We start from the raw sequence: 24377 nt of genomic DNA, 5'->3' as shown, positions 1-24377 counted from the left end.
AAATTCAACTTCCTTGCCTCTAATATCAACTTCCTGTAAGTAGGGCATTTCATTTGATCTGAGCGGTGGCCTTCTACTTGGCACGTGGTGCAAAATGAATTGTTCCCACAATCCTTCGCCAAATGGCCTTCTTTTCCACAATTTAGACAGCTCCGAGACCGGTCATCCTTAACGTCGCACTGTGGCGCTTTATGTCCAAATCCAAGACATTTAAAACACCTTGCAACTGTACCTCTTTCCTTCACCAGACAGGTTGCCCAGCCTACATTTATTTTCTTTTTCTTTAACAGTATTTTCGATGGTTCCGTTGGCATGATTACGGTAGCATTCAGATTTCCAAACGTCCCCGGTCTTACACGTAATATTGATCTGCGATTATTCAACAGCAGCTTCTAAGGAGAGTGCTGCTCTAAGATAATTTTCATTTAGATCCGGATCCATACAGTACACTAGAATTGTTGTATTTTTCCTCTTTGTTGAAACCTCTACTTCCTTGACATTTTTAATTATCTCACGTTGTAATACGTCAGCCTTTCCTTTGCCTTCTACAGTAAGTATTTGATCATCCTTTACTGTTTTTCTTATTCGTTTTATTTTAAACCAATTTTTTCGATGTTTACCCCTTCCTTTACTGCTTTGAGCAATTCGGCATACGTTTTGCCAGCAGCTGTGCACATAACTGTTTCCTGAGTATTATTATTTAAGGGTTTCTTTTTCGATGTTAACCCCACAGAAACAGCCTATTTTATCTGTGTTTTACCAGGCTCCAAGCACCCTATTTCGATATCACTCTTACAAAACATCCATTCCAAGATTTTCCTTGTATAATTCTGGTCAAGACTATTCGGGATAGTTATCAGCACCTTCTTTCTTGCATGAGTCTCAATTATCTCCCTCCAGTGGGTGAGACATGAATACAGGCTCTGCAGGTCATTTACTCCATCCTGATTAAATGAATAAGGTATTACATACACATATCGCAGCTTCTCCCGCTCTCCTCCTCGACTCATGTAGGTTTGCGTAACAGTGTGCAGGAATTCCGTCTTACCTTCCTCCAGGTTAGAGTTCAGCAAGTCAGAGATTTCTGAATGCATATTCTTCATGCTTCTCATAATTCCATCCTCCTCTGTAAGATGTTTGGGATTTACAACCATTGATATATCCCAATCAGTCGATTTCCCAATATTTCCAGAGATGACGTGCGTGTTACTATAAACACACTCAGACCATTCCTTATCCAAAAGCTTCGCAAAATCTTCAAAGCATGTAGCTTCCAAGAGTGTCTCCTCTATATCTAGCATTCTGTCACTGAATTGCGCCGGTGTCCTAACATCACGGGTTATTTTCTTACTAAAGGTAGAGCCCTGTTCCAAATCACTCCTAACCTTTGGATCTTCATTCATATCAAATTGTTCCCATTCCCACGAACGACTACGAATGATTTCTGCAATTTGTCCCATTTCCTTAATACCTTTCTTTATCTCCGCTTTGGTATTAGGAGTCATCTTATCTAATGTCAATAAGTCTTCACTATACTTGACTAACTTCTCAATTTCTAGTCTCATCCCCTCTAATCCTACTCTTTGGTTTGTAGTTGTAGCGTTATTAACAAATACGCTACCTGTGATGTATATATATGTGAACTATCTACTGTCTACGCGACATATATTTATATGGTGTCTCTCATCGGAACTGGTATTTTGGTAAATTAACTAATTCCTCTACGGACATTATGTTCACGGGCTAAGTACTGTACTGAGCCGTGATTTTCCCGTTCATATGGAACTGTTATTCTACTCTATGGAAGACTAAAACCTTGAGTCTGGTAGACTTGGTTATTTGAAAGCATGAGCGCTATGAACTGTTGGAATATCGGGCATGTTTTCTGTCTAAACGTGGCAATTGTGACTTTTCGGAACACTGTTTATTGCTTGGTAATGCTTCTACGAGCTATTAATATGTAGTGGAACGATACATGGATTCCTACGCCATCTGTGAGAGTGGCTAGCAACTTATCTTGGTGGTTCGGCGGTCTCCACCAGAGCGTGTAGCGGGGTTGAGACTGTGTCGCGCCTAGTGACAATGTGTGAAAGGCGCTTTTAAGCTGTTGGACTCGCTTGTGACTGGACGCGCTCGTGACTGGAAGCTAAGCCATGTTTAACGGCTACGCTGTAACTAAAATAATTGTAATGGAAGCTGTAGGAATCGGGTGATAAAGGAGAGTACACCTCGCCTAACGAGGATGTCTAAATGATGTTGTACAGTATTTAAGTATATTCGTTTTTAGTATGTAAGTCATTCTTTAAAATTCTTATTTGTGAAGTGCCGTGGTAGTTGGTTATAGCACGAGGATGTTACCTGGGCATTACTGATCACCACAAAGGTTCGCCTTTAGGTCTTATTACTGTGTATATATCGTTTTGGTGTAGTTTTCTGTATTCTATAAGTGTTTATTGCTTATTGTAAGGGCAGTTAAGCTACGGCTTGGTGATGGAGTTCATATTTGAAGTGTGTGATGCGTAACGGCGAAGTTCAGTGTTTGCTCTAGGTAAAAGTCAAAATTCGTTCCTGCCTTTTCTAAATTTTGTGATTCCCTTTGTTTATTCTTGTTTCTGGTGTATCTACGTGTGTTTTCGAGTATTATTTGATTCGTGTGCTGTTTCTTTTGATAAATTGCATCTTCATATTGCCGTGTTTATTGTGGTGTACACTATCGTCTGTTCTCTCTGATATTTTATTCCCATACTATTGTTTTGTGATTCAGATCGTGATTCCGCCTCCCGTTACTCGTGTTACGACCTAACTACTGCGATTGCACTGAACACCACCCATTTCTTTTAAAGGGCATCATTATTTTCATTATTATTATTAGTTGGATTTTTCATTGATTCTTATTTGATTCATACGTATGACTAGAAAATAGGATTGTATATTTCTTGCATTTCTGCGGGTGGTTTTATTTTATTATTGCCCAAATATATTAGGATTCCTACATTTATTACAACGATGAGATTCATTAACAATGTATAAGTTTGAAGATTTAATTGAGGGTTTTGGGCACCCCTAGTGTGGAGTGATTGTTGCTTGGGGCTTATCTACTCTTCTCTGTATTGTTGCTTATCTTATCTTATCGCCGTGTGGCAGTTACGCAACTGTCATTTGTCTTTATTGTCTTGTAGGCATTAGCATCCGCTGTTGTGGGCCACTGTAATTATTATGATATTTTGTTTTGCGGTATTGAGGCAAGATCGTGTGTTTTTCTATCTTGTTATGTGGGTTCCGCCTCATTAAATTGTGCATTTCAGGTCGTGTTGTTACTAATTACTAACATCCACTATGGGGAGTGATTTTATTTATAATGTATTAGTGTGATTTTATTTTAACTACTGTACGATATGTGTTTTCATATTGGTCGGTTGTAGTGTAAAAGTCCCTTTATTTTCATGCATTGTTTGGTTTACGTTATGTGTGTTTGTGGGGAATGATCCTTCCACTAGGATGTGTCGGAAGCCCTCTATTAAATAATTTGTTATAAATTTTATTAATATTTTATCTTTGTTCACGAACACTTAATAGTAATTTATTTAGTTAGCTGACTGGTGCACCAGAATTTTATTTTACAAAGGAAGAGACTTATTTTAAATAATATTAATTTTATTTATATCTAGATTGGTTATCTGATTTATTTTCAAGGATGCCAAAAGAATATAATTTTATTTTCTCAAGTTCATTACGTTAATTGGGGTCTAATGATTTTTTATATATATTTTAAATATATGTAAAACTGAATTTTCTTTTAAGAATAATTTACTCTAAAATTTTATGTTGGTGTTATTTGGGTGATGTCTGTCGCAATTCCTAATGATCCCATCCTCTAATCTTATTTCTTTTGGGTTAAGTTCTGCACTCTTCCATTTTTGCCTTTATGATGTTGTTTACTGTTTATCTTGTATGCGCACGTCCCAATGACGCTTGTCATTTTCTTGTATTGTTTGAGGGCGTTGCATAGTCTTCGTACTCTGTAGTTCCATGGTTACGTCCAGCTCCTCATCCGACATAGTACCTATGGTCACCGCCAGCTTCACACCGCTAAGCTCTCCCGCTTGTGACAGGTCTTGGTTTTCTACATCTATTTCAACCTCTCTGAATTTGACATTGCTACGATCAATACCTCTACCCTCTTTCCTCTTTGAGGACATAACCTTAAATCATTTAAAGGAGTATAAATTACTTATTTACCTTGACAGAAAAGGGATGGCTCTTTAGCTCTTCAAAGAGAGATAATACCACGTACTGAAGAGCAGCACTTCCACTTATGATCTCATTGATGCACAGCCTTTAAAAACACCACTTAATTAAGCAAATATGCGGAGCTTTGCAATATTCCATGACGTATGCAGCAGTTGGCAATACTATCGTGTTTTGTTTCTCGTTCCTTACTCCGCCATTAGGATCTCCAATGTCACACATTAACCAAATGGCGACCCAAATCTAAACAAGCAAATACAGTTCTCACTCTTATACGGTCTCGGTCGAAATGTTAATGATGTCAATCGAAAGAACTTCAGTGGTGGTGGTGGTGGCGGCGGCGGCAGAATATCTCTTCATCCTCTTGATTCTCTTGCTGTGTTTCTTTTTACGTTATTTAGTCCATCCTGTATTTGGTTGGGTGGGCCTTACAGAAAATATGTGTTTGTGAATTAAGGTTCTCAATTCTATTCTGTCTTGAATGGTTTCTTCATTAATGCCAATGTTATTTAGGTCTTCACCAATTTATTTTAGCCAATTATTGTGATTTTTCTTTGATAAGGCTAAGTTTAAAATTTTCTTTGTGAGTGTGTTATTATCCATTCTATATAAGTGACCATAAAATTGTAACTGCTGTTTCCTGATGGTATCTGTGATTTTTTTCTGTAACTTGATAGATTTCATGTGATTTCTTTTTCATCCAAACTCCATTTTTGCATTTGGATCCTATGATTTTTCTGAGGATTTTCCTACCTTGTTTTTCGATCTTTACTTGAGATTTGCCACCAATAATACCGTATTTACTCGCGTATTAGACCCCTTTTTTCCCCACTTTTACAGCCAAAAATAATAAAGGGGGGTCCACTATGCGATAACCTCAAAATTTTGTGCAGCGAACGTATGACTTCTAGGTTACAAAGAGCTATAAATTGTACGTGTAAACATTCTATACTATTATTTAACAAACTTAGAATGTATTTAAGTTATACTGGCTATTTTCGTCGGAAGGCAGTGTTTCTAAACGTAAAAAGATAAAAAATGGTGAACACGAATTTTAGGCCTACGGTACGTATAAAAGTCCGTTTTAGTTAGTACTCGTATCACGTCATTCGATACATCTCATTAATTCCTCTGGTGAGGTTGATGGCAGGAAGGGCATACGGCCGAAAAAACTCGCTACGAAGATTCGTCTCACTTCATACTCGATCCCGTAGAAGAAAGGGATAGGGGTATCGTGTTATCATATAATTAAATATTGATACAAAAGAACTTAATGGCCAGTCATTTGTCTCTGTCAGTTCAGCAGTAGGCCTACCACACAGTAAACCTGATCACTGCTTTCATTTGAATTATCGCCTTGCGCCGCCAACTTCCCTGCCTTGCTACCGGCGTGTTTAGGTTAGGTATATTATCGCTCTGATAGTGCCAAAAGTGCGACGGAAAAAATAAAAATAAATATCAGGAAAATATACCGCATTTATGGATATCTACAGGTGTGGCGGTAATGAGTTTTATTATCATGATGTTTAATTTTGTACGTTTGTTGTCTCTTTTTTTATTAACACATACCCTAGTGTGTTTTGTTTGGTGTCTCCGAAAATCGTTTAAAGTATGTCAGGACATAAAATTATTATTATTTGTTAGGTATGTTGGCAAGTAAAACGATCGTTTGAATTGGATAGTTTTTATCACGTTTTAAACTTACTTCTCTCCAAATATATACCTATAACGGCCCGATTTACGAGATATTAAACGACAACTTTGTTAATGATCTCGCCTGCTGTATAAATAGCAACAACCGCGAATATTTCTCACCTAAAGTAAACTCGTTTCCTCATCCCGAGGTGATACAGCTCTTTTTAGACACACGCCTAGTGAAGGGGAGTTACAGGTACCACTTTCACTGCATATCAGCCTTCCTGCCTTTCGTAAATCTCTGGCAATACGAAACCGGGAATCGAAGTCAGACCCCCGTAAACAGCAACTAATTGTGCTAGCCATTATGCTGGCGGACATTATTAACTACAAAACAAAGACATATAGCATGACTGATGCATGCTTGCAATGCGGGTTGGACATGAAGCTAGCCTCATTCATCTATTTCTGCGACGTCATCAGAGCTGCAGTAGACGTACGCTACAGAGGTGGACATTTCTTAATTATGAAACACAGATGTACCGCATGGATTCGACGCGTTTTTCATTGCGTAGGTCGTACAGACGAAACTATTCACAAATTTGTGCGATGTCATCAGAGCTGCAATAAGACATGTACCCACTTCGAAGTGGAATCGCCATCGTTCTCTGATGAATTACGTTGGGGGGGTCTTATAGGCGAGATTAATTTTTTTAATTTTCTTCGTCTCGAAAAGCCAGGGGGGATCTAATACACGAGTAAATACGGTAATAGTTTCAGATGTATAAAGTGCTTCTGTTTTAATTAATGTGTTTTAAGGCCATCATTTTGCATTTTTTGATATTGTATTTGTCCCAAGTAATTTTGTATGCTCTTTGAAATTTTGCAGTTCTTTCTTTGTTAGCTTGCTGATTTAACCCTGCTGGTTCAATAATTTTACCTAGATACTTAAATTTGTCTAATTGTGCGATATTTAATTTGTGTTGAAACCTGATCTAGTCCCTTCCATATACTTTGTCTTTTCCTGTTTTAGCTGTTATTTCATAGAGTTTTTCTACAGACTGGATTGCTTCCTGTCTGTTGTTGGATAGGTTAGCAATGTCATCAGCAAATGCTAGCCAATTAAGGTAAATATTGTTATGGAGACATCTACCAATATTTATACCATTAGTTTCATTTTGCCATATCCTAATCACTTTTTCCAGCAGAAAATTAAACAGTAAGGGAGATAATCCATTCCCTTGTCAGACTCCTGTTTGATTTCAAATGGTTCAGAAATTTCTCCTAAAAATTCGGTCAATGTTTATAAAACAGTTACACAGCCAGAAATAACTTACGCTAGTGAAACCAACCTCCTTATATAAAGGCGACGGACGAACACCGGCCAGTTCAGTGTGAGCTTAGTAAGTCGGCGGTTGAGAGGAGCAGTGCAGCGATCGCAATGGTTCAGTTTTGTGAGGATAGCACGAAGGAGTGAGTGCTTCGGAGCACTGAAGTGTTGTGTGCGAGTCCGAACTCTGTGCCACGAAAAGACTTGTGTGACAGTGTTGTGTGTGCATAAACTGTTGAGTGTATGGCCGTTAAAGTTGTTCAGCGAATTTATTTGTGAACTACCCTACAGTACAAAAATAGTGTTCAGTGCATGTGTATGTGAACTGTGTAGTTCAATTGTTTTAATCCGTAAGTATTAGACTGAATTACTAGTGTGAACAATGAGAACACAGAGGGTTTGAACACTAACTAGTGTAATTGTGTGCCTGTGTGTGATTATTGCAGTTCATTTATAAATCTTAGAATAGAAGCTACCAGTCAATTATTATTTATCCACTGCCCCGCCATCACATTACAGTATTATGAAAATGTTGCAAGCTTCGGGCTGGGAAGACTTGGGAGTAAGGAGGCAAACTGCTCGAGTAAGTGGTATATTCTGAGCTGGAGAGATGCCATATGAGGGCGAATCAAAAAGTAAGTTACACTTCCCAGTTATGGCCATTTATGAAACTACCTACACATAGGCAACACGGCTATGACAACATACAATGTAAGTTCATTTGTCCACATAGTCCCCAAGAGACTATAAACATTTCTCGGCATGGTCAACCAACTGGATGCGTAGAAATCATCTCCAGCACTATGTAACCCCCTGGAGACAGCTGCTTTCACCTCCTCATCATTTCGGAATCGTCGTCTACTGAGATCCTTTTTCAGCTTATCGAACACATGATAATCGCATGATGCTAAGTCTGGATGGTATGGAGGATGTTGTCATACCTCCCACTCGAATCACTGCAGCAGTTCACACATTTGGCGGGCCGTGCAACAAAATCACACCGGCGCTCAATTTTCCCAACCACTTTTCTTTAATTGCCTTATGCAACCAATTCAACGTTTGACAATACAAAGCCGAGTAGACTGTCGTGCCTTTCAACATAAATTCCATGTGCACTACACCCTCCATGTCAAAGAAAACTGTCGCCATTACCTTTCCTGCTGAAGGTCGGAGCTTGACCTTCTTTCGTGGTGGTGATGTGAAGTGGACTCATTCCATCGATGCCTTCTTTGATTCGGGGGTGAAATGGTGGACCCACGTTTCATTCCCTGTGATGATTCACCACTGAAACTCGTTGCCCTCCACAGAATACCATTGCAAAAATGCCAGTGATGATTGGAAACGTTGTCCCTTGTGAAAATTGGTGAGCAGACATGGGACCCATCTTTAACACAGTTTACGAAATCAAAGGTGCTGATGAACAATGGAAAGCACATTGCCATACGAAATGTTCAGCACGCTGGCAATTTCCTGCCGTGTTATGCACCGATTCTCTCTAATGATCTCATCCACACGGTCAACATTTGCAACAGTACTGGACGTTGCGGGCCTGCCTTCGCGATATTTGTCCGTGAGATCCGTGTGTCCGGCATCAAACTGCTTACACCGTTTTACAATACCTGGGCGAGAAATTGCACACTCATCATATCCAGCAGTGATTTCATGATGAATGTCCATGCAACTGAGCCGTTTAGCCCACAGAAATCTGATCGTTGCACGCATATCCATTTTGGAGTGAACATCCAGTTGACGCGCCAGTGAGCCTAGCCCGCTCTGCACATATAACATGATGGGATACCACACCAAACTTCCTATCAGACGTGTCAGCAGTTCCTGTAGCTTGCTCAGCATTGGCCACAGTCACGACACACAACGTACTCTCACGGCAAGCGTAACTTACTTTTTGATTTGCCCTCATAGAATAACATTATCAAGGGAAAGATCTTCGAAATCATTTAAGACAGAAGACAGAATGAATAATAATTAGAACATACATAAACAAACAATAAGCAATATCAAGTTTATGGACAATAGCATAAAATAAAAGAGCTAATATAAGGAAATTGAATCGGTACTTATCACAATTAGGAAAAAAAACATATATAATTCTTTGGACACCTTATCAGAACAACTGACACCAGAAACAGAAGAACAACGGATGATCTTAACAGAAAACAGAAAAATTAAGATACTAAAAGACTTGCAAGCCAAGAAAGCTTTTGACTGGTACGAAGAGGTGTTTGCAGTTGGTAGCGATAGAGGTCCGAAGGGGCAGTTGCCCAAGTGACAGATTCCCTATCTGTTGTTTATCTAGTCTTTTCTTAAATACTTGCGAAGAATTTGGAAATTTATTGAACATCTCTCTTAGTAAATAATTCCAATCCCCAACACCTCTCTTCCTATAAACGAATATTTGCCCAAATTTGTCCTCTTGAATTCCACCTTTATCTTCATATTGCGATCTTTCCTACTTTTAAAAACACCACTCTAACTTATTCATCTACTAATGATATTCCACAACATCTCTCCACTGACAGCTCAGAACATACCACTTAGTCGACCAGCTCATCTCCTTTCTCCCAAGTGTTCCCAGCCCAAACTTTGCAACATTTTTAAAACGCTACTCTTTTATCGGAAATCACCCAGAACAAAACGAGCTGCTTTTCTTTGGATTTTTTCCAGTTCTTGAATCAAGTCACCCTGGTGAGGGGTCCCATACACTGGAACCGTACTCTAGTTGGATTCTTTTCAGAGACTTATATGCCCTCTCCTTTACTTCATCACTACAACCCCTAAATACCCTCATAACCATGTGCAAAGATCTGTAACCTTTATTTACAATCTCATTTATGTGATTACCCCAATGAACATCATTCCTTATATTAAAACCTAGGTACTTACAGTGATCCCCATAAGGAACTTTCACCCCATCAATGCAGTAATTAAAATTAGTGAAACCCCGTTTATCATCATACCATTGCCTTCTGTCCATCTCGCAACAATGTTGAGGTCTTTTTGCAGTTACTCAGTCTTTTTTTTTTTCAGCTTGCTTTACGTGGCACTGACACAGATACGTCTTAGGGTATGATGATGATGATGAGACAGGAAAGGCCTAGGAGTGGGAAGGAAGTGGCCATGGCCTCAATTAAGGAATTCTTTCGCCCCGCCTTAATTCCCCCCTTCCCCTCCAACCACCCCCACTCCTTTCCCTGACCTCTCCCCTTGCCCCACCCCCTCACCCCTTGACCCGCCTCTCTCTCCTTGCCTAGCTCCTTCATTTTCCTTTGAATCTCACAACCGTTAGTATGAGGCACACAAAAATACGCCATGCACCACATGCCGCAACGAGAGGTAAGTCTCATATAACCTATGCCATTTGACAAACACGCTCTCTCCTTCTATTCATTAATTTTATCTAATTTTATCTACCATTTATTCAGGTTAACTTCATGGACACCACAATGAATTGCGAATTTATACCAGCCACAAATTAAGAATGTGTCAGTTTAAACCATATCTTCATGTGCCGTTCTGACAATGTCCAACAGCATTTCAGAATTATTTTAACAAGCACTATGGGAACATTTCATTTTATTTACGATGGTTGATGTGGAAACACCATCTAGCAGTTCTGCATCAGCTGGTGGTTATTTACAGTGGCTTCCAGTGGCTTGCATACTGCTAACAACACTCAAGTAGATTTGGTGATTGATGATCTGACTACACAATCAAAAGTAGGAAAGATCACAATATGAAGGCAAAGTTGGAATTCAAGAGGACAAATTGGGGCAATAATTCATTTATAGGAAGGGAAGTTAGGGATTGGAATAACTTACCAAGGGAGATGTACAATAAATTTCCAAAGTCATTGAAATCATTTAATAAAAGGCTAGGAAAACAACAGATAGGGAATCTGCCTCCTGGGCGACTGCCCTCATTGCAGATCAGTATTGATTGATTGATAACATTTTTTTTTTTTTTTTGCTAGTTTCTTTACGTCGCACCAACACAGATAAGTCTTATTGCGATGATGGGACAGGAAAGGGCTAGGAGTGGGAAGGAAGCGGCCGTGGCCTTAATTAAGGTACACGGGCAAGTTGGCCGTGCGCGTAGAGGCGCGCGGCTGTGAGCTTGCATCCGGGAGATAGTAGGTTCAAATCCCACTATCGGCAGCCCTGAAAATGGTTTTCCGTGGTTTCCCATTTTCACACCAGGCAAATGCTGGGGCTGTACCTTAATTAAGGCCACGGCCGCTTCCTTCCAACTCCTAGGCTTTTCCTATCCCATCGTCGCCATAAGACCTATCTCTGTCGGTGCGGCGTAAAGCCCATAGCAAAAAAAAAAATTAAGGTACAGCCCCAGCATTTGCTTGGTGTGAAAATGGGAAACCACGGAAAACCATCTTCAGGGCTGCAGACAGTGGGATTCGAACCTACTATCTCCCGAATACTGAATACTGGCCGCACTTAAGAGACTGCAGCTATCGAGCGCGGTGATTGATAACATTTACCAGTTCCTGTTTTGCAATTGAAATTGATTAGCAGTGATGGAACTAACAATTCTATGAATATTAATACAAGAAAGAGTCTGGATGATGAGCATACTCCAGATACTAAGAATTTAGAGCCTACTTTATTTTTTAGATTTTACACATAGTTCATCCCAGATTTTAATGTTAATTGTGTGTTTGTACATTAGTTTTTATTTCATTGTGTGTTTATACATTTGTTTAGTTATTCGATGTATTACATTAAGGCTGACCGAGCTCGATAGCTGCAGTCGCTTAAGTGCGGCCAGTATCCAGTATTTGGAAGATAGTAGGTTCGAACCCCACTGTCGGCAGCCCTGAAAATGGTTTTCCGTGGTTTCCCATTTTCACACCAGGCAAATGCTGGGGCTGTACCTTAATTAAAGCCATGGCTGCTTCCTTCCCACTCCTAGCCCTTTCCTGTCCCATCGTTGCCGTAAGACCTATCTGTGTCGGTGCGATGTAAAACAACTAGCAAAAAAAAAAAAAAAAACAACATTAAGGCTGAAGATGGCCAGCCAAGGCCGAAACTAGTCCCTAGTTTAGTAATGTAATTCAATAATATTGCATATTATAGTAATGAAAAAGATGGACCATTATGACATTAATGTAATCACAATTCAATATGGATCAAAACCATGAAGTTCATATCCTATGAATAACTCGGAAAGGCTAGGTCAAGCAGCACGGAAACCTTTCTGGACAATAATAAAGAAGCTTAGGAAGGGATGGAAAAAGGAAATGACTAGTGTTTTGGGTAAATCAGATGAACTCATAATAGATCCCAGGGAATCACTAGAGAGGTGGAAGGAATATTTTGAAAATCTTCTTAACGTAAACATTATCTTCCTTGTGATATCGAAAACAACGAAGGTCATGGGGAGGAGGACAATGATGTTGGCAAAATTACACTTGATGAAGTGGAAAGGATGGTAAATAAACTCCACTGTCATAAAGCAGCAGGAATAGATGAAATTAGATCTGAAATGGTGAGGTATAGTGGAAAGGCAGTGATAAAATGGCTTCATAGAATAATTTATTACCATGGAGTGTTAATAAGGTGCCTTCAGATTGGACAAAAGCAGTGATTGCACCTATATATAACCAAGGGAACAGGAAGGATTGCATCAACTATTGAGGTATCTCATTAATCAGTATACCAGGCAAAGTGTTCACTGGCATCTTGGAAGTGAGGGTGTGATTGGTTGTTGAGAGGAAGTTGGATGAAAACCAGTGTGGTTTCAGACCACAGAGGGGCTGGCTGGATCAGATTTTCAGTATGCGCCAGTTAATTGAAAAATGCTACGAGAGGAATACAACATTATGTTTCGTAGATCTAAAGAAGGCATATGACAAGAGAAGTGAGGGAAAAGATGTTCGCAATACTGGGGACTATGGAATTAAGGGCATATTATTAAAATCAATCAAAGGCATTTTTATGTTGACAATTGGGCTGCGGTGAGAACTGACAGTAGAATAAGTTCTTGGTTCAAGGTACTTACAGAGGTTAGACAAGGTTGTAATCTTTCACCTTTATTGTTCAAAGTTTACATGGATCATCTGCTGAAAGGTATTAAGTGGCATGGAGGGATTCAGTTAGGTGAAAATGTAGTAAGCAGTCTGGCCTATGCTGATGACTTGAGCTTAATCGCAGATTGTGCCGAAAGCCTGCAGTCTAATAACTTGGAACTTGAAAATAGGTGCAATGAGTATGGCATGAAAATTAACCTTTCAAAGCTTCCTAGGAAATCTATCCTCCTCCATTCACCACACATGATCCCACCACCAAAGCTGGTTTATGATGCACACTGTTTTATCCATCGAGTCATTCCTAACTTAGCTTTCATTTCCACATTCCGAGTAACCTCCTGTCATTGTTCCCCCTGTTTGTACCAGCGATAATTCTCGCTACCTTCATGTCTGTTACTTCTAAATTGTGAAAAAGATATTCTGAGTCCTCCCAGCTTTTACTCCCATACAGCAAAATTGGCCTGAAAACAGACCAGTGTAGAAATTGTTTTGTCCAGGAGCTGACTCTTTTTTTACAGAATACTGATGACCGCAACTGCAAGCTCACTGTGTCACTTTTAGTGCACCTTGATTCAATCTCACCGGTTACACTACCATCCTGTGAGAACACACGTCCTAATTACTTGACATTATCTACCTGTTCCAGTTTTGTATTCCCAACCTGACATTCAATTCTCTAACGTTTTGTCCCTACTGACATCACTTTTGTCTTGTAAATGCTAATTTTCATACCATTACAGTATTTCAAAAGCATTAAAAAAATAGAAAACTGTAGCCAAATGCCACTTGAAAATCCCTACATTTTGATTACCAATTGTGAATTATAACACACAGTGTTGTCTAACCTTTGTTTTCAAGACCCAAGGTAGCCAGTTCTTACCATGTTTTATCTCCTCCTCAATGATATGTCTCCGAGCTTTATTCTTGAGTCCAGCCAGACTAAAGTTGCAGTCACGATACTGAGTCATTACACTGGGAAACTCGAAAGCTAAAGGATCACCTCTCTCAGCTGCTTTCTCTAGAGCTGCTCCTCCAGACATATTACAGAACTCAGGCATGTTGCGTAGCTTCAGTCTCCGTATTACCTGCAATACGGGGAGGCATTCAAACAGCAAGTTTATTTTTCAACTAAAGATAAACTTGTCTTCATTGCAAGTTATGAATCTCATTCCGTATTGACGGTTATCACTTTACAAAAGAAAATATTTATAAAATCTTCCTATCAATACAAGTCAAGTCATCTGTTATATGAAGCAAAGTCTATACATGTTTCAGCCTAATCTCAAGGCCATCTTCAGTAGAAAAACAGTGATTACATAATATACAAACTATTTAAAAATCGTAATGATATGAAGTGACAGTGATCATGATTAGCGAGTTAAAAACACATTGAGGTACAAAGTCCTCTCGTCTAATAGATCTTGCTGACTGTTAAAATGAAAACACTATGCTGAGGAGTTTTTTAATTCTCATACTGTCAACAGCAACAAAAAATTTTCAAACTCTGGAATATACAAATTAAAATGCCAATCATGTCTTTCAACGTATATTGGGCAAACAGGCCGCAGTTTCAATGTAAGATACTCCAAACATCTTAATGCCCTAAAGTATAATCACTACTCAGCGATGAGCGAACATTGTAGAGAGAAAAATCATAAATACACAACAATTGATCAAGATTTAAAGATCCTGCATTACGAACAGAAAGGTCCCTTACTTAATATACTAGAGTATATATATAGAGATATCGACCAATATAACAATCCCGTCTATAACTTGAATGAAATCAACGAAAAGAAAAATATTTTATTGGAAACCTTTGTCCCGCTCATCTGCGAACAGTTCATTAATAAAAAAGAGTTTCACTACCGACATTCTAGAACAAGACCCGCCCTTCCATCAACACCCTCCTCCCGTGAATCACAACGTCCCTCCCTCCTTGCCACTCCCAACCACATCGACACAGATACACAGTAAGCCACACACAGGCTTAGTTGTCAATGTGACTTGAGACCGACAAGGTCATCTCCATTCGAGACGACAACTTTTAGTAACAAGTAAGTCATATGAGTTTTCTTTTCGTACATCATTTTTAACTTGTTTTTCATCCACTCATATATTCCTTTTCTCTCATTACCGATGTTATACACGTTTTATTCGTAGTATTGACGGTCTCACTACACTCCTCAGCATAGTGTTTTCATTTTAACAGTCAGCAAGATCTATTAGACGAGAGGACTTTGTACCTCAATGTGTTTTTAACTCGCTAATCATGATCACTGTCACTTCACATCATGACGATTTTTAAATTGTTTGTATATTATGTAATCACTGTTTTTCTACTGAAGATGGCCTTGAGATTAGGCTGAAACATGCATAGACTTTGCTTCATCTAACAGATGACTTGACTTGTATTGATAGGAGGATTTTATAAATATTTTCTCTTGTCTTCATTGACAGAAAAAAAAAAAAAGAAGATAATATTCAAAAATATTTATTACAAATTTTCTTTTTGAAAAATAACATGACATTATTTAAGCTTAGGCAGAAAAACAATACCCTTATGGCCTTCTCTTTGTCTGAATTTGTTTTATTCTGTTTTTACACTGACTGACAGTGACAATGCAACACCAAGGAGGAGTGGTTCGAAAGGGATGAAAGTTGGGGAAAAAACAGAGACGGCACGGATGAATAATTGATGTTTATTTCAAACCGATATGCAGGTTACACAATGCACACGGCATCGACTCAGTAGGATGTAGGACCACCGCGAGCGGCGATGCACGCAGAAACACGTCGAGGTACAGAGTCAATAAGAGTGCGGATGGTGTCCTGAGGGATGGTTCTCCATTCTCTGTCAACCATTTGCTACAGTTGGTCGTCCGTACGAGGCTGGGGCAGAGTTTGCAAACGGCGTCCAATGAGATCCCACATGTGTTCGATTGGTGAGAGATCCGGAGAGTACGCTGGCCATGGAAGCATCTGTACACCTCGTAGAGCCTGTTGGGAGATGCGAGCAGTGTGTGGGCGGGCATTATCCTGCTGAAACAGAGCATTGGGCAGCCCCTGAAGGTACGGGAGTGCTACCGGCCGCAGCACATGCTGCACGTAGAGGTGGGCATTTAACGTGCCTTGAATACGCACTAGAGGTGACGTGGAATCATACGCAATAGCGCCCCAAACCATGATGCCGCGTTGTCTAGCGGTAGGGCGCTCCACAGTTACTGCCGGATTTGACCTTTCTCCACGCCGACGCCACACTCGTCTGCGGTGACTATCACTGACAGAACAGAAGCGTGACTCATCGGAGAACACGACGTTCCGCCATTCCCTCATCCAAGTCGCTCTAGCCCGGCACCATGCCAGGCGAGCACATCTATGCTGTGGAGTCAATGGTAGTCTTCTGAGCAGACGCCGGGAGTGCAGGCCTCCTTCAACCAATCGAGGGGAAATTGTTCTGGTCGATATTGGAACAGCCAGGGTGTCTTGCACATGCTGAAGAATGGCGGTTGACGTGGCATGCGGGGCTGCCACCGCTTGGCGGCGGATGCGCCGATCCTCGCGTGCTGACGTCACTCGGGCTGCGTCTGGACCCCTCGCACGTGCCACATGTCCCTGCGCCAACCATCTTCGCCACAGGCGCTGCACCGTGGACACATCCCTATGGGTATCGGCTGCGATTTGACGAAGCGACCAACCTGCCCTTCTCAGCCCGATCACCATACCCCTCGTAAAGTCGTCTGTCTGCTGGAAATGCCTCCGTTGACGGCGGCCTGGCATTCTTAGCTATACACGTGTCCTGTGGCACACGACAACACGTTCTACAATGACTGTCGGCTGAGAAATCACGGTACGAAGTGGGCCATTCGCCAACGCCGTGTCCCATTTATCGTTCGCTACGTGCGCAGCACAGCGGCGCATTTCACATCATGAGCATACCTCAGTGACGTCAGTCTACCCTGCAACTGGCATAAAGTTCTGACCACTCCTTCTTGGTGTTGCATTTGCTCTGTCAGTCAGTGTATATTGGTGTCTATCGATATAAATACAATACAAGTTTTGCCTGTTACTCTAGTCAGAATTGATAAATTATGTTTTTTCTATATCAACTGTGTCTTAAATAAACAGAAAATGCCATTTTTTCTTTCTGAGTTTGTTTGTACATGCATCACGTGTGAACAGCCAAGCACATTTGATATCTAGGCTAAGAAAGGTCTCCATTGCACAACAGGACAAATTTTGTTTTGAATTTGGATTTGAAAGGTAACTTATATGGAAGAATTATTATAAAAATGATCTGAAATTTAATTTCAACAACTTTTGTCCAATGCAAATTTCTGAAGGATGATGAAGTTTTTTGACGATTCCCAAGTTCAAGGAGATTATCGAGAACACATTACAGATTATAAAGTACAGTGGTCCTTCTTAAAGGCAGTGCCCTGATAATGTGAAATAGCTTCAAGTCTGTCAATAAAATTCTCGCAATACTCACCCTCCCTGTTCTAGAATCAGAATATTATATGTCAAAAAAGGGGAATTAAGAATGTACTGTGCAGATCATCATCTGTTTTGTTGTTTTTTAACATGTTGCAATGCAGTATATATAGCAAGTATATTTCTAATTACTTAGTGTTAGAACTGGGAAGCAAGCTGCATGTATCATCCTGGTGTTTGTCTAGAGTTGAGTTGGAACAGTGCTTTCTGTATATTACTTGATTTGGCAGTTATTTGTTTCTTTCCATTAAGTGAATTCCTTACATCCCTTGTGCTTTTCCTGTGTTTCTAGTCCTTTATCATCTACATTCATTTTTATCTTTCTTGTCTTTTTTCCTGTATTTATCTGGCTTTCTTCTTATTCTATACTTACCACATCAAGATAAAATTATGAGTACGAGAGGACAATAAAGACTTTGTATAGATCTGTAGATCTTTGTATAGATCTGTCAAGATGGACCTTCAATGAGTACTGATGCCTACCCTCCTGATGAATGTTGAAACTGGGAAATAGAAACCAGTTCTTCAGGGTTAAGAAGAAATGAGGAGAGATGGTAGTACATCTTTCTACATCAGTGTTCTCCCTAGAACCTTTCTAATGGGCACACTGCCCAGCCGTTTTTACAGACTGCCCAGCTAACATAGCCTAGATATGTGCTAGTTACTTAATATTAAAGCATATTTGAGCCGTTGGGTGCTCCAAATTAAAATGTAGGCCTAAATACTGTAAAACGGATCGTTTAAATGATAAACCTTCATTATTGTCAGCATTATTACATCAATTACATCAGAGTTTAAATATTTAGCTTGACTATCACGTAGTGTCTTGCGCGAGTGGTGTCTGGATTGGCATAGAATCACAAGCAAGCACTCTATTTTGCATGATGTCACAAACCTGTAGAGCATTCCACAGCAACAGAGCGGTAAGCCCCAGTGCTATGCGATTCTGAACAAGCAGTAGAACACTTGATATTCAAAATACTCCGTTATGTCTTGTTCAGGATAATAACACTAAAATATTTCAATTTTGCTGTTAATGTTTACCTCTCTGACATTACTGTTAATGCTCTGAGGGGAATACATTAAAATTGTATCATATTCATTTTTTTTTCCGTAGTATTCCCTGCCCGGCTACACATCCCTGCCACCCGGCTGACGAAAATTGCTGGGGAGAACACTATACGTATACAAGGTGAGTCAGTAAAAATTTTACCTCAAATTCCTCATATCAAAAATCTGTTTTCACTTCCAGTAATGTTAATATATATCCACAGTCTGTTTCCAGTCATCCCACCGGGTCAGGAATGGAATGAATGAAGCCCCCATCTAGCGGTGAGGACAGGAAGTGTGTCGGCTGCCAAAGCCTGTTGCACTCCTCTGGGGCAATGATTAATGAATGACAGATGAAATGAAATGATATTGGAGAGTGTTGCTGGAATGAAATATGACAGGGAAAACCAGAGTACCCTGAGAAAAACCTGCCCTGCCTCCACTTTTTCCAGCACAAATCTCACATGGAGGGACTGGAATTTGAACCACGGAACCCAGCGGTGAGAGGCCAGTGCGCTGCCACCTGAGCCACGGAGGCTCCTCCGGTAATGTTAATAAACTTGCAATATTTTTCCAGGGATAATGTTTTCTTCAAATAGAACCACCTACCATTAGAGTATGGCCTTTGGAAATTCAGGGGTGTGATTCTTTTCAAAATCAGACAAGTACTTCTCAATAAAATGTAATGTCTTCAAAAGTACTTCGTTTGTCAGCAGGAGCCATTCAAATGAATCTCTAATGAGGCGTACACGAACAACAGTATAGTGTAACTCTGAATGATATAAAACCTATAATATCCTTATAGGTCACAGCTAAAGGGGAAAGAAATATACAATGGCTCTCAAAGGAAACAGGCCTTGTCTAAAACGACATGACAAGAAATGAAAAACGGAAACTGGAGACGGCCATCATAAGTAGTATAAGTCTTAGCCTACCCATCTATGGATTTCATGCATTTTGTTACTAGAATGAAATAAGAAAGCAAGTTTTATGACTTCACCTTGTCAAAAGCTTCACCAGGTGCATCGTCAAGGCTGGAACCAAGGAGCAGGAACTTGTCAACTGCTTTCACTACAGATAGCAGGCAGTGTCCTCCTGATATAAGCAAGACGAGGAATGGAAACTCCACCTAATGACAAACAAGTAACCATTACCAACACACTGTTATTTAATTTAGACATAACTCAAGGAATATTGAGAGTTGACAAGTCAGAATTTAAAATTTAAATTTACTGCTAAGCATCAGTAACTGTGAAACAAAGATCAGTAGGTGTATTCCAGTTGGACAATTTAACACTGAAAACAAACAAAACAATCTGCAAAGATAGAGCTATAATGAAACACAACTTTTCATCCCTTCCTTCGCATTTTTCTCCTTTTGAACACAAAACATAAAAGCTTATAGTCTAGGACACTAAAGTACGGATGGACCAACCCGGTAGAGCAATGTGCTAGCACATGATCATGCAGCACATAATTTTAGACAATTTCAAGTTCACTGGATTAAATCTATAGCCACTTGTATTTCTATCTTTGAAAAACATGAAGCAACACACGATTATCATTACATTATGCTGCAATTTTCAATTTTCAGCATTTTGCATTATGAATTGGCATATGGTTGCACAATAATCAACAATAACAGTATGTTTCATTTGCATATTTTTTAAATAACTTTGTTGACACAGATATCATTACTATAATTTTTACACAGATTACAATAAATTCTGAACTGTGACCAAAGAAATGATTCCTGACCAAAATGCTATAGGTAAAAAAATTTAGTGGGATCAAATTAACATCAGGCATTACTAAAAATTTATGTTGATAATACAATGATGAGCAATTACTGAATTAGAGGTACCTGGTTAGTTGTATCACCCTGACGATGATAGTAATGTGGCATGACAGGGCTCCACAAGTCATCAGAAGCATGGAAAGTCATGCTGTTCGAGGACCACTGCACAGCCTCCCATAATGCACAGAGATCTATAAACTTGACCATATTAATGGCCTATAGTTGCCCGAATTGACTACTTACAATGACAATCTCACTATACTGAAAAACAGTAGATAATATCATCCACCTTGTCAATACTATATAAAAAACTACTTAATATGTATTATTTAATCATCCATGTTTCAGGAAAAGTTCATTCTCTTCTTCAGTGAAAAAATATTTACCAAAATCCAATGACTTGATTTAAATGACAAAATAATTAGAAGTTCAACTATTACTTGAAACAAGCAACTGAAATACAGCTATTATATCTTCAAAGATTTTTAGGCTAATAAAAGGTTCCACTCAGATAACACTTGTTCACCAATAAGTTGTTGTTTTCAGTGTAGTGAGACTGTCAATGCACAGAGAATGCGCAAAGCAGGATCAAGAGCATGCACATCTCTCTCAACAGCATCCTAGATGTGCTCAATAGGATTAAGGTTGGATGACCTCAAGGACCATGCAGGCATCCTCATGTCCATGGAGTGTCCATCAAACCAATCGACCACAATTTGAGAGTGACTGGACATTGCATTTTCTTACAGTACGTACACGTCTCCTTCAGTGTGCTGGAGGTGAACAAATGGGTGGTCATGACTGGATAGCAGGTTCCTGTATCGTTTGTTGGTGATGGACCATTACCACTGTACTCTGCAGTAGTTGGTCTAGTCAATACCTGTACGTTTATTTACAATACAAAGCTGTAAAAATATCGTATTAGAAAAACAGGAAATGTTTCGGCTGCATTAGGACATCTTCAGCTGTCTAGAAATAATTTAAAATGAATATACTAAAAGTTAAAAAACAGGAATAAAATTTACATTCATCTATTCATCTATATATATATATATAAGGTTTTGTCTGTACATTGCTCAGAATTTAAAAAGGAAATGCACTTTTTAATTTTCCATAATTTCTGTCTGTCTGCCTGCCTGTCTGTACACACATCACAAGAAAATGGCTGAAGAGAATTGAATGAAAATTGGTACGCAAAGTCAAGGAATAAGTTGCTCTAATCTAGGCCATAATTAATTGTATGTACACTGAGCGAAATGGTAGTTTAGGAGAAGGCCTAAAACTTAATTCTCAAATATTTATAGTGGTTGTATCTTAATGAAAATAGGTATGCAAAGTCGGGCAATAAGTCGCTACAATAGTTTTATTCACACTAAATAGAATGGTAGTTTATGGGAAGGCCTAAAATTTAATTCTCAAATATTTATATTATTGGTGGTCGTTTCGATAAATACTACATAATTAAAGTTATACAGTATTAAATTTCCGATCATTTATGTCTTATACATTGTTACAGTACCAGCTATGATCACAGAGATATTCATGAATTTGGATTTTTGTTACTAAGTCCATATCAGCACAGAGTCACAAGAAAATGGGTAAACAGAATTTAATGAAAATCAGTATGTAAAGTCAGAGAATAAGGAACTACAGTCTAAGCTATAAATAATTTTATAAGACGCCCCAATATCACAGAGTTCAAAGAAAACTAAATGTGAAAGCCTACAATATAGAAAGCTCATAAAAGTGATCAACAATAACATTACATTGACCATTGTCTGTTCTAATGTGCTCTGTGTCTTCTGTTGCCACTCATCTCCGATAGATAGAATTACTACTGCGTACCGAGTTGTTTTTTAATTTGCCTTACATCGCATCGACACAGATACAGTAGGTCTTATAGTGACAATGGGATAAGAAAGGGCTAGGAGTATGAAGGGAGCAGCCTTGGTCTTAATTAAGGTCCAGCCCCAGCATTTGCCTGGTGTGAAAATGGGAAACCACGGAATACCATCTTCAGAGCTGCCGACAGTGGGGTTTGAATTCACTATCACTCGGATGCAAGCTCACAGTTGCACGCCCCTAACCACACAGCCAAGTTGCCCAGTCGTACCGACTGTAAAGCCTGCCTGAATATTGGCAGGAAGTAGCTGGAGCGTTAGATAACTTTCTTCTTTGGCTTGCATTTCTCTGGTTAATAAATTTTCTGATACCACTGGTACGTAACACACTGGTTCATCATAGCCTTCAAGTTATTCAATCCCTACCCTGAGGCACTGGTTGGAATGAGTAGTGTGCATATTTAATGGAATAATGGCAGAGGAGTGTACACGGCTGTCTGCGGCCTGGTCATTCCAACTCTGGAACTTTGGACTGTTAGATTGGCACCATAGTACTGTTCGTTAAAAGTGAGAAAATGTGTGGTTTTTCATTTGATCGAGTATTTTATATGATAACATTGCTTTTAATCACTAGTTTCCTATTGACATTTTTGTAATGACCAATGTTGACTTCAGTTAGGAAAACAACAAAGTCAATCTTTCCGAGACCGAGCTCAATAGCTGCAGTCGCTTAAGTGCGGCCAGTATCCAGTAATCGGGAGTTAATGGGTTCAAGCCCCATTGTCGGCAGCCCTGAAAATGGTTTTCCATGGTTTCCCATTTTCACACCAGGCAAATGCCAGGGCTGTACCTCAATTAAGGCCATGGCCGCTTCTTTCCAATTCCTAGGCCTTTCCTCTCCCATCGTCGCCGTAAGACATATCTGTGTCAGTGCGACGTAAAGTAAATAGCAAAAAAAAGTCTTTCTGAGAATCCCGTAACGAAGCACGGGTACATCAGCTAGTATGGTACAAATTAAAATCAGTACATGTTGAATGAAACATCATCAGATGAAAGAGTCACTTGATGTAGTGTGATGAAGTCAGAATGAGTCTGACATTGAACAGTTCTACATAATAAATGTCGATGATGTAATTAAAAGTTTCTTCTGTTCCTTAAAATATGTTTCACGTAAAAATATTGACAGTTGATTCATTAAAATTATTGTTCCACTTCATATAGAAAGTTCTAAAATTTTACAAATTTACAAATGTAGATTAAATTAATTTAATGCCAGACAGACCATTGAGTGGAAATGAACTCTCATCAGATCATGTTGCGCGATATGAAATTTTCAACAGCTCTGTGTTTGCATCATATCATATCTGAACGTTGGTTAAAGGTAGCTAAGTTTGTAATATCTTAAGTCATTTCTTTTCAGTTTTGACTCAGTTAATTTATAAATGATAGGCTCTTCAGTCTGTTGAAACTAACTTTGAGTAAATAAATGTATACACTACCTGAAAGAGAAAATAGACGGTAACAGTATTACGCTTGCAAAAGAAACAACTTAATTAAATTAATATTCTACTTCTCCAAAATGTTGATATTTTAGGTTATGAAGTTGTTTTTCACTTGTATTCATGCTTTTATCATTTTGATCTGTATAACGAAAATTAACTGTAATATTTCTCTAATTTTGAAGTTTTATATTTTGTTTTAAATATATGTTGGTTCTCTTAGAATAATTACTTCTTATCTGAGATCTCAGACCATTAAAGTTTGTGTTTCACTTCTGTTGGGCCCTTCCATTTCCACATCCTTACTTTTATTGTGCATCACCCGCAAGGTAAACCCATACCCTACAAATGGTCAGCATTAACCTTATGGACCCGTAGGAAACCCACAAGCGTGGAAGGTTCATAGCGTATTAGCCCCAGGAGG

At 39.2% G+C, this 24377-nt stretch overlaps 1 protein-coding gene across 2 annotated transcripts in view; it reads right to left on the bottom strand.

Annotated features, from left to right (window-relative positions):
- The window catches only part of Tcs4 (Threonyl-carbamoyl synthesis 4), a 92692-nt gene that overhangs the window by 35335 nt on the left and 32980 nt on the right, over positions 1–24377 (bottom strand). For both annotated transcript variants that reach the window (XM_067149283.2, XM_067149284.2), the window contains exons 4-5: positions 19816–19944; positions 14152–14356 (exon numbers count right to left, since the gene is read on the bottom strand). In XM_067149283.2, coding sequence (XP_067005384.1) covers positions 14152–14356; positions 19816–19944 — 334 coding nt within the window. The remainder of the gene's footprint in view (positions 1–14151; positions 14357–19815; positions 19945–24377) is intronic.

The sequence above is a fragment of the Anabrus simplex genome, chromosome 6, assembly GCF_040414725.1.
Source record: "Anabrus simplex isolate iqAnaSimp1 chromosome 6, ASM4041472v1, whole genome shotgun sequence".
Classification (NCBI taxonomy): domain Eukaryota; kingdom Metazoa; phylum Arthropoda; class Insecta; order Orthoptera; family Tettigoniidae; genus Anabrus; species Anabrus simplex.
This window is presented reverse-complemented; position numbering and strand designations above follow the sequence as displayed.